Source organism: Rhizoctonia solani, chromosome 16 (genome assembly GCF_016906535.1).
Source record: "Rhizoctonia solani chromosome 16, complete sequence".
Taxonomy (NCBI): domain Eukaryota; kingdom Fungi; phylum Basidiomycota; class Agaricomycetes; order Cantharellales; family Ceratobasidiaceae; genus Rhizoctonia; species Rhizoctonia solani.
In genome coordinates this window covers 2,327,225-2,337,350 of record NC_057385.1, presented here as the reverse complement: position 1 = coordinate 2,337,350, position 10,126 = coordinate 2,327,225, and the positions used below count along the sequence as shown (strand labels likewise).

The 10,126-nt window shown below is 47.7% G+C and overlaps 5 protein-coding genes across 5 annotated transcripts; 2 read left to right on the top strand and 3 right to left on the bottom strand.

Moving 5' to 3' along the window:
* Positions 1–213: 213 nt before the first annotated feature.
* RhiXN_02006 (chromatin assembly factor 1 subunit A) lies at positions 214–2,872 on the bottom strand (the record flags this gene model as incomplete). The annotated part of the gene is made up of 13 exons (XM_043321825.1): positions 214–249; positions 304–737; positions 792–1,190; positions 1,247–1,344; positions 1,395–1,661; positions 1,728–1,900; positions 1,957–2,064; positions 2,120–2,215; positions 2,265–2,436; positions 2,487–2,586; positions 2,636–2,731; positions 2,786–2,800; positions 2,863–2,872. 13 exons carry the CDS (start codon positions 2,870–2,872, stop codon positions 214–216), a joined length of 2,004 nt encoding a protein of 667 aa, XP_043187648.1.
* A 451-nt stretch (positions 2,873–3,323) lies between these two features.
* Positions 3,324–4,224, bottom strand: RhiXN_02005 (TATA-box-binding protein; the record flags this gene model as incomplete). The annotated part of the gene is made up of 5 exons (XM_043321824.1): positions 3,324–3,392; positions 3,444–3,533; positions 3,588–3,860; positions 3,911–4,004; positions 4,127–4,224. The coding sequence occupies 5 exons, from the start codon at positions 4,222–4,224 to the stop codon at positions 3,324–3,326; spliced, it is 624 nt and encodes a 207-aa protein (XP_043187647.1).
* A 720-nt stretch (positions 4,225–4,944) lies between these two features.
* RhiXN_02004 (lysine decarboxylase) lies at positions 4,945–5,388 on the bottom strand (the record flags this gene model as incomplete). The annotated part of the gene is made up of 3 exons (XM_043321823.1): positions 4,945–5,180; positions 5,231–5,276; positions 5,329–5,388. 3 exons carry the CDS (start codon positions 5,386–5,388, stop codon positions 4,945–4,947), a joined length of 342 nt encoding a protein of 113 aa, XP_043187646.1.
* Positions 5,389–6,017: 629 nt separating this feature from the next.
* On the top strand, positions 6,018–7,470 carry RhiXN_02003 (AAA family ATPase; the record flags this gene model as incomplete). The annotated part of the gene is made up of 8 exons (XM_043321822.1): positions 6,018–6,097; positions 6,150–6,228; positions 6,281–6,360; positions 6,416–6,682; positions 6,737–6,857; positions 6,907–7,126; positions 7,176–7,255; positions 7,309–7,470. The coding sequence occupies 8 exons, from the start codon at positions 6,018–6,020 to the stop codon at positions 7,468–7,470; spliced, it is 1,089 nt and encodes a 362-aa protein (XP_043187645.1).
* Positions 7,471–7,635: 165 nt separating this feature from the next.
* RhiXN_02002 (replication factor C) lies at positions 7,636–10,096 on the top strand (the record flags this gene model as incomplete). The annotated part of the gene is made up of 8 exons (XM_043321821.1): positions 7,636–7,790; positions 7,846–8,086; positions 8,140–8,519; positions 9,335–9,462; positions 9,517–9,645; positions 9,702–9,822; positions 9,869–9,956; positions 10,004–10,096. The coding sequence occupies 8 exons, from the start codon at positions 7,636–7,638 to the stop codon at positions 10,094–10,096; spliced, it is 1,335 nt and encodes a 444-aa protein (XP_043187644.1).
* Positions 10,097–10,126: the final 30 nt, after the last annotated feature.

Below are 10,126 nucleotides of genomic sequence, written 5' to 3'. Positions count from 1 at the left end.
CATCATATGCCATGCATACAGCTTGTGATTAGGCTACAAAGGGGGAAACGCTATGACGTATCCCTGCTCCATAAAAACCTGGATAATTGTTCCTATTGGAACATACTCTCACATTACTATGCTTACAATAGTCATCAAGGTAAGAAGGAGGTAGTCGTGGTAGGCAAATAAGGAGTGCGTAAAAACCATTAGGTAAAACTGGAGAAATATATATCAAGTCTGACCAGGGCGGGTCGCACCAACAGCGGCCTGCGATTACCTTGATTAGTATAATACTAGCAAAAGGCCGCAGATTGTGCTTACCCATGCCTCATCCGAAACTCGCCATCTCTTCGCAGGCGTGTCAGTCGAGCGACCCTTGTCCGCAACCTCTCTCAACTTAGCCTCAATCGCGTATTTTTTGACGCCAGGGTATTTCTTGAGAGCAAGGTAAAGGTCCTCGACAAGCCCCTTGAGTGTTTTCTCGCTTCCTTCAATCAAACCATAGAGTTCGGCCAGATAAATCTCAGGGAAGGGATTCTTAATACTGTTGGGATCGATTTGCTTTTTTGTCATAGAAGGAACCCGGTTTGAGGTACCCAGTACTTGGGGTGCACTCGTGTTGTCCGTGCCTGGAACCACAGGAACTGCGAACGTTCCCGTTTGTGTGGCAGTTGAACTATCAGCCGCTTTCACAGCCGCTGATTCTTCAAGCTTGGCAGGAATGAATGTGAAGGGATCCACAGGATATGGACAATCTTGGCGTAAAATACGTTTGATAAGGTCATGAGAATAATTCGAGGATTACTCACCGTTGAGAAGTTGTATGCGATACAGGTTAAAGGGCTCATATGAGCATTCACCAATTTCTTCCTCCCAACAAGGTCCTTTTTGGAAGGGGGTAAGTTTCTCCACTTTTCGTCGTTTACCGTCCTTTTCGTTGGAGGATTTGGCCTTGCGCTTGAAAGAGGTATCACCAGATTCGTCCATAGCATCGCTCGGCACCTCATCGACCTCGTCATCATCGACAAGCCATCCTTCTTCTTCATCTTCTGAAGCCGAATCCTCTTCATCACTACCATCGCTGACAATTACCTCGCCGTCTCCTTCCTCCTCCCAGTCTTCGCCACTGTCATAATCATAGTCAAGAGTTTCATCTTTGCCGAACGGATTTCGCGGGCCGATATGGGGAGAAGATTTAGTCCAAGTACCTGTATCAAATTTGGGTTCATCCAGTGGTGTAAATGCGATTTTAGTACAAACACACCATAGTAGGCTGGTCGTTTGTTCTCGTGAAAGTGAAACAATTTCGCAGGAAGTGTCCGACGATTCTTTAATAGGTTTGTTAAGCGTCGCACGGTCTTACTATCCCCCACCACTTCAGCATCGGTCAACTCCTGCATGATTGCTCGAACTTCAAGGTTTTGTCGTGGACGTGACGGTCTGCGGTTTTGTCGGGGTTTTGTCGATATTGCTCGAGTAGTTGTTGAAGAGCATTGTCAGAGCCAGAGGCTTGAGCTGCATTTGTGGCGAATCGGTTTATAGGCGCGACGGTTGTATCTTTCTTGACTATGAAAGGGTAAAACGTCTTTTTCCAGTCGGAGACTTCTGCATCTTCGGTCGTTTTAACCCGAGCAACCGTAGGGCGGGCTGGAGTGAAGAAGGAAGCAAAAGCCGCTGCACTCTTCTTCTTATTCTATTGGTAGTAAAATAATAAGCAGCCTATAGAACAAGCGTACATATCTTACCTCGGCAACCTTCCGCTCCTTCTCTTCTTTGCGCTCTTCTTCTCTTGTTTCTCTTTCTCTTTAGCAGCAGCCTCTGCGTCCACTGCTTTCTCTTTCTTGGGTTTGCCTGCGCTCTTTTTTGTAGAGGCTTCACTCTCTTTGTCCGCCTTGGATGGTGACTTCATAACAACATCCTGCTTATAGGTAAGAATTAGCCACGTTACCACAATCCATCCACGTAGAGTAGCACCTTATCCGCAGACCCCAACCCCGAGGTCGCATTCCCTCCGGACTTCAAGTACTGGGCACGGTCGGGTTCAGAAAGAGCGGCAAGGGCGGCTTGTATGTCCGTCTTAGCCTAATGTTCGACCAAATGAGAATCCAACACGTGGATACAAGTAGCAGATACATACCTGGTTGCGCTCCTTCCATCGCTCCTCACAAACCTTTCTAAACTCAGGTGGAACCATGTCTCTATCCTTCACTTCTAACCTCCACAATGTTGCCCCCTGCATTTCGAACATAAGCTTGCAACTATACAACAGAATACAAACATACCGGAACCCCATTGTCAACACCCCAATTCACCCGATCAGCTACTCTCTTGATAGCAGCCTCAACTACGGGTTTTGAGAGTGCGGGATCTCCGTTTTCAGTCGCATTTGCGGAAGGAGCTTGTGCTGTCAAAAGCTTGTGTACTCGGGTAGCAGCGTGGTGATACGTTTCTTCGCTGCGAATGACTCAGATCAATGTGGATGAAAGAAATGCGCTATAGTGCACCTTTCGTGTATGAGCTTGGCAATGAGCGGGAGATGGGACGCGGGAAATTCGCTTAAAGGTTCGGTTACGGATTGGAGGTATGTGTGAAAGTTTAATCGTTCTGAGAGCGTGTCGGCCTTTGAGATACTATCACTGACGTGAATGCTTACCAGAGATCGTAGAGACAGCCTGGTCTAAGCTAAGAGACTGTTGCTTAAAAATGGCTTTCTTGTTCTTGAGCGATGCGACTGGCTGGGTGGCGGCGGCTGTTGATAGCAACTACGTGAATATAATCATTCCAGCAAAGCAGCTCCACTTACGGGCAGATGTCTGGCCTACAATGTGTATGCGAGCAAAGTAAGAAAATAGTAAAAGAGTTTTTCTAATGTAACCGTACCTGTGTCCATAGTCGTCTCCGAAGAGTACGTTGTTTCGAGCAGCTCAAGGAATTACCTCGATGAGGGTCGAGCGGGACGCGATCACCAAGCCGCGGTCACCTGACCTGTTGGATCGCCACCACTTATTCGATGGTTTATAAACATGCTTAATCACGGTTTGGAATTGAGGACAATGCCAGTCTAGTGCGCTGCAAAGTAGCTTCATTGAAGTGGTATTTAATACAGTGATGAGAGAAAATGTAAAACGAAAAAGCAAAGAAGCAACATAATGATAGTATACGCGACGAGAAACTAATTGACTAATATCGTCCGCAACAGTGAGGACACAGTGCACCACCGCTCGCTCAGCCAGCACTTGGATGAGCCCAAGCATGCACCCATGCCGCACAGTTCCGAGACGATGAATACTGTAAGTATGTCCAATCTGAAAGCGATAACGAGAAAGGGGTGCCATGGGCTTTTAAGGCTTGCGGAACTCGCAAAGCACGGTATAGATAGTGTTGAAAGCCGTATAAATTTCCTCGCGAACCTTTGAGGCCTAGATCAGATATTTGTGGTGGTAGCAAAAATATTGGCTTACCTTGGCACCAGTTAAGACGATCTTGCCTGAGACGAAGATGAGCAGTACAACCTTCGGCTTGAGCATACGGTAGATTAATCCAGGGAACAACTGAAATAAGATTTGTAAAAAAAAAACACATTGGTGAGAGCAATGGCAACATACCTCAGGCTCATAAGAACTGAACTGTCCGTGGCTGTAGGCGAGGCCTTCCAGACGGATAGGGAATTTAACATCGCAACTGCCGACGATGTTTTGTATCTTGAACTCGGAAAATTTGGCGTCGAAACCAAGTTTCTGAACAATACGCGCGTACTTGCGCGAAGCCAATCGGGAGTCGTCCTCAGACTTGGCACCAGTTACAACCATTTTGCCAGAAGCAAAAATAAGTGCAGTCGTCTTAGGATCACGAATACGCATAATCACAGCGGCAAAACGCTTCACTCAGTGTCAGCCATAGCTCAGCAGTACACGCGTGTATGCAAGACAACATACCTTGGGTTGTATTCGGCGTTACGAGCATGCAAAGCTATAGTTTTAAGATCAAGACGACAGTCGAGGTTGACTGTGGCAACGATGTTCCTAGAAGGAAGTCAAGAGTTCAGCATCAATGAATTCTAAAGCTACATCCTATTTACAACATCCAACGTCGCGCCTTGAGCGCCGAGCGTACACAGACCATAACAGCTAACACAATGACTTACTGCAGCGTAGGAACGATCCCATCGACAGCAGTAATATGCTGCTGCTCCAGCGTCAACGCCGGCTTTTCAGCGGGTGTTGGCGCCGAAACAGCAGGCATTGCAAAAGGAGTGGGCGGTGCCGGGGTCGGAGCAGTCGCAGCCGGCACCGCACGTTCCTATTTGCATTTGGAATAGCAGGAGCAGGGTACGAAGGGAGCTGACGAGCAGCAGTGGGCATGTAATGGTGTTAGACATGGTTAGAAAAAAATGTATGCGGCGGAAAGGGTCTCGGATGAGGTCGGATGCTAATCACGGGGAAGGGACGGCTCGTGTGCCAACCGAGGCCCTTATTATATACCCCGGTGGTGTGGCCCGTGCGTACCATGACAAATATTTATTGGATCTCCGACGCCACGTTGCGCCATTCCGGAAGATTCGCTCCCGTCCACATCCCGGTTCAAGTGCCCCAACTAGTCTTCATTTACGTCTTTGGGGCCGCCAGACACACCGTCCTCAACACCATACGATACGCACACCCGACAATTCTAAGCCTCAGGACGTCTGTCAGCTCCGTCAGCCTCCCTTGTCACTTGCCTACATGGCATGGGCGCCATCATCCATTTCCTTATCAAAGGCTCATTTTTTTCGCGGTTTTCACTCTCTATGTCGAGTTTTGTTCGTGTAGTCTGGTGGTAGAATCACAGTTGAATGAACCAAGAGTAGATGAAGCTCAGTTGATATGACATTTTTCCCACGTGCAAGCGCTTCGTTATAGTACAACTTCTATATTTGGCAAATACCCCTATCGCCACCAGGCCCGAACAACGTTCATATCGCGTCTATGCTTCCTTGGAAGCCTGGGTCTGGCTCCAGTTCCATTTGTATCCAGCTGTCTCGTCTGGCTTCCATGTTCCTAGAACCTGAACTAAAGCCTTCCCCCAGTCACCGTCCGCCGGAGGATCAAGGATCGTAACCAGGGAGGCATTGGCAGATTTGATGAATCCTTCTTGAACACCGTTTTGAATGAGTAGTTTTAGGGGCTCGTAGTACCCTCGAGCATTGATCACAATGACCGCTGAAGTTGAGATGTGAGCCACAACTGATCCTATCCAAGCAAAGACGTACGTTTTAAGTGTATCCCCAACTGATTCCATGTCACAACCTCTAGAACCTAATTTAACGTTAAGTTTGGTAGATGTTAAGTGATTATATGCGCATCGTACCTCTTCAAATGTCCCGTATCCTCCCGGTAGGCCTATAAATGCACCACTATGTGTGGCCATAGTCTTTTTCCTTTCATGCATGGAATTGACAACAATAGTTTCCGCTTTGGCCCAAATCGATTCGTCCTCGTCACTCTTGCTCGCTAGTATAGGGCCGGTGCCTTCCCCCCGCTGGCTTTAATAGCCTGGGGCAAGACACCTGTCACACTCCCTCCGGCTTGTGCGCATGCAAAAGCTACACCTCCCATCAATCCCCGTCTTCCCCCACCATAGACCAAACCTATCCCTGCCTGCGCAAGCGCTCTACCCACGGCTATGTGACGTACCAGTCACACCTAAGGAGAGCTGATTAACTCAAGGCCTACCTTCAGCCACCTGCATGTATTCAGGACTTGTGCCTGGGGAAGAACCGCAGTAAACACATGCGGTGTTCGGAGATAACGTTGTTCCCTTCACTAAAAGGAGAGTTTATTATTTGTGCATACAGAAGGTCTCAATGCGTACTTGCAAAACTAGAAAATAGGCTAAAGTTGTTGAGTACCAAAGATGGCGACTTTTGGTTGTCAATTTGACCGAGAATGACTCGATTGTGAAGCTAAATTGCCGGGGACGCGGTCACGTGAAAACGCGTTCCATTCGGTTCTTCCTCGGTCGAGATCCTCAAGGAAGTGACCGGACCATACGCGACTATGTTCTTGAAAAGCAGTGCGAAGAAAGATGTCCAAAAGAATGTGGTAGATCCGGCGCTGCAACCATGGGTTGAGAAGTAGTATGTCGGATCTTTATTCTGCACACCTGGAGCCACATTGACATCCACCAAGTCGGCCTCAGACGATTGAAGATGTCTCTGCCCAAGAACATGCCGTTGCCGTACTGAGGAAAACGCTGACATCGACTAACGTGAGTTGAATTTGCGGATTTATTTTAACAGTCTAAAATACCTCAGTCTTAGTTGCCACATATGCTGTTCTACGGGCCACCTGGCACTGGAAAAACAAGTACCATCCTTGCCCTATCTCGACAGCTTTTTGGGTAGGCACCTTTTCAGAGAGCCTCCCAAAATTCTTTCTGAAGTAGGGATGTGTAGTCCAGAGCTTTTCCGGACGCGAGTGTTGGAGTTGAACGCATCAGATGAGCGTGGTATCTCAATAGTGCGAGAAAAAATCAAGAATTTTGCGCGACAAACTCCACGAGCGGCCGAGGCCAATTCTAAGTACCCATGCCCACCGTACAAAATTATCATATTGGATGAAGCAGATTCAATGACTCAAGATGCGCAGGCAGCGCTACGTCGCATTATGGAGAACTACGCTAAGATTACTCGATTTTGTTTGGTTTGCAACTATGTAACGCGGTGCGTAGAGCTCAATCTGACTGGCTTGTTCCCTTCTAAATATCTTGTGAATAGAATTATCGAACCTTTGGCATCACGTTGTTCTAAGTTCCGGTTCCACCCTCTTGACGTGTCTTCGACTCGCTCGCGGCTCGAGCACATCGTAAAATTAGAAAATATTGATATTTCACCAGAGGTACGTCTTATTCGAGGAATGTATATGTCTGTACTCAGCCTGGTATTAGGCTGTTACCGCACTGATATCGACCTCAGATGGGGACCTTCGGCGATCTATTACTTATTTGCAGTCAGCAGCACGCCTATCTGCATCACAGGAGCCCTCGCCATCTATTAGCGCTTCTGATATTCAAGAAATTGCTGGGGTTGTGCCCGACGCCGTGATGAACCGGTTCAGCTCTGCGGTTGGCATTGAATTACCCGATGAAGGAATGGATATAGATCGCGGTTAGTCATAGGACATCTTTCATTAGTAATCCTAACTGAAGCATAGTAGCGAAAGACATTGACGGTATCAGAGACGAAGTCAATCGAATAATGCAAGAGGGATTTAGCGTTGCCCAATTACTATCACAGGTTCGTTAATATCGCACTGGGTCACGAAGTCAATATACTCAGCATACTCCTAGTTACACGATATTGTTATTTTGCACAACACTGTAACGTCGAAACAAAAGACAGCATGTGCAGCTGTGTTTGCAGCTGCGGACAAGGCGCTATGTGATGGGGCGGATGAGGAACTGCAGCTGCTTGAAATCGGTCTCGGTGTATGGAAGGCACTTAAATCATAGACAGGCTTCATTGTTCGCTTTTAGTTTGCGTTAGCTAGATTATATCTCCGCATTTTTGTTATAATGTCTAACATGGCAATTGATGTCATTGGTTTGGTTATCTAATCAAACTTGATCTCCAAATTTCCCTGTGGCTCCCCGACCATCATCACACTTCTTCCCGCAATGCTCCGACAAATTTCTAAGGCAGCTATTCGCGTCCCTCAGTGTCGTTCTAGGTCGTTGGCCTCGACTGTGCTACTTCCAAAGTCTCCTGAGAAATGGCAAGAATACACAGTAGCGCAGCTGAGAACTGAGGCCAAGCAACGGGGTTTGGCGACGTGAGTATTGGATCGTAATCGCGTAATATATGTTCTGAAGCATTCTGTCCAACAGCGGCGGTAGCAAGTCCAAGCTCGTGCAAAGACTTGCTTCCCATAACCAAACCAACGAGCGACCATCAACCTCTGTCGAAAGCCCATCAACCGCGCATATTTCTGCAAGGCAGCGCTGGATCTCTACTGGCAGCTACTCCCAGGCCGAGCCTTCTGGCGACAAGTTTAAGGCGCGGTTCTCCCGTAACCTCGATGTCAAGATCCCGACAACCCCTGAGCCGATTGACGAAGGACCAGTTATTGTAAGACGAGTTGGCCTTCAAGGCGCATTTATTGTACTGATCACCTCGCTCAGCCTTTTCTTGCTCAAAAATTCGATTCCCCACCATCCGAATCCGCTTCACCTCCACAAGAACCCCCTAGTGACGCCCCAAAAGTAGTGACTGTCGCGTCTGCTGCTACACACGTTGGTGGTGGTCCATCCCATGCGATCCACGAGGCAACAGATGCTCACTCTCTTGAATCCGAGGCAGGGAGCCAACCGATGGGAATCAAGGGATTACTAGAGGAGTTTGGGCTCTCGTTGAACTTCAATTTTAAGGATACGGCCAACGATACTGCCAGCGAGTTTTTGAAGCCTGTTGCATCAGGCATTTCGATTCCAAACCTAGGGAAAGATGAAACTAATATCAAGGACGCCCAGAGGGAGCTCAATCAAGAGGAGAAACAGGGCTTGTGGGTCCTTGGAGGAATTGTGCTTGGTGGATTAGTTTTAGGATCGTTCGGAAATAAGAAGTCAACTTTCAAAAAAGATGATCACTAGGTCAGCAGTCGATGCACACCATATCCATTTGGGTTTTTACTGTTATCGTACTGACCGGTCATGAAATTCAAATTTATACCGCAATGACGACCTTTTTTCGTCCACACACGCATCTTACTAATATAGCAAGATTGCATGGAGGGCGTTAGTACATAGAGTTTGATCCGATTGCCTTTAATTTGCCACTTTGAAGCGCCCGAGCAAGTAGCTGCTTGGAGGCTTACTTACACTAGGATCATCGAACTCTTTCTTACCACCATGTCTTCGGCGCTCAGCCCACGCGGGCGCAGTACCGCTAGTGCCACGAGAGGAGTTAGATTCTTACCAGAATCTCACCAACGAATCTTGGACCTACCCACTTGGCGCAGACCGGTTGGTCCAGAGGTTCAAGGAGTAGAGTATGAAGTTTCAGCCAAAGCTCATCGAGGAATGATGGCTATCCGCTTTGCTGTATCTAAGTTATTGTTTATACGGCTACCGACTTCACGGCGCGAAATTCTTGAAGTATGTGGTTGATTTGTGTCCAGATTCAGATTCGGATTCCTAGATGATCGAGGATTCCAGGGACACTGTGCTCAATTGCTATCAAATGAACAATTGGCATATTGGTGGTCGAAGCTTGCACAATCTGACCAAAGTCTTGTCGAAAACTCTCTACGAGATCGCTGCGAGCAGATGCTTCGTACTTTTGTGAAGCCTTGGCTGAGATTTCAGACCGGTTTGGTAGCCAGGCGGTCGTTGACCGGCTACTCCCGCTCGTCATACCTGTCATCTCTTCATGGACGAATTCTGGGAAACTGGTGAGTGTGGATGAAGCCAATGCTACCGCTGCGGCTGCTTCCAAAGGAAAGAAAGGTGCGTAGCATATAGTAGCATTTGTTTTGCCACGCCGTTAACATTGTCTCTTAGCCGGAAATGCACTTGGAGAAGCCCGTGCTCATTATTTCCAGGAGTACTGTAGGCGGAAAACACACTTCGAGACTTACGATGATCCAGGGCTGAAAGAGATTGGGACTATGACTCGTTTAAAGGAGTCGTGTATGCCTGTATTTGGGAGCAACCGACGATTGGTTGAATTTACTTTCCATCGCAAGTGACCATACCTTCACAATATCGACCAATACTCATGATAAGGGGAAATACAGTCGTAGTGGGCAAAACCACCGATGGTAGCCATGTTACAATATCAATTGGGTCCGGAATAGGGCCTTCAAAGTGAGCGCATAGTTGATTTACTTTGCTTGATTTTACGAAGTTATAGGGTGGTGGCTCGTGAGCTGGCTGCCGAAGCAGCAGTCAAGAATTGGCATACAGTTGAATCATACATGGAGGCATGGGGAATGACCAAGGTTAGAGTTGTTCACAACTACTAGGATTCATATCTGACTTGGCCCAGACTGTTGAGCAAGTCGAAGAACCCAAGCCTTTGCGAGAACGGAAGAGGAGGAGAGGAGGAGCGCCAAAGGCCGGGGCTGTATTACATAATTAACACACGTGACGGACGCGAGAAGCGCTGTAT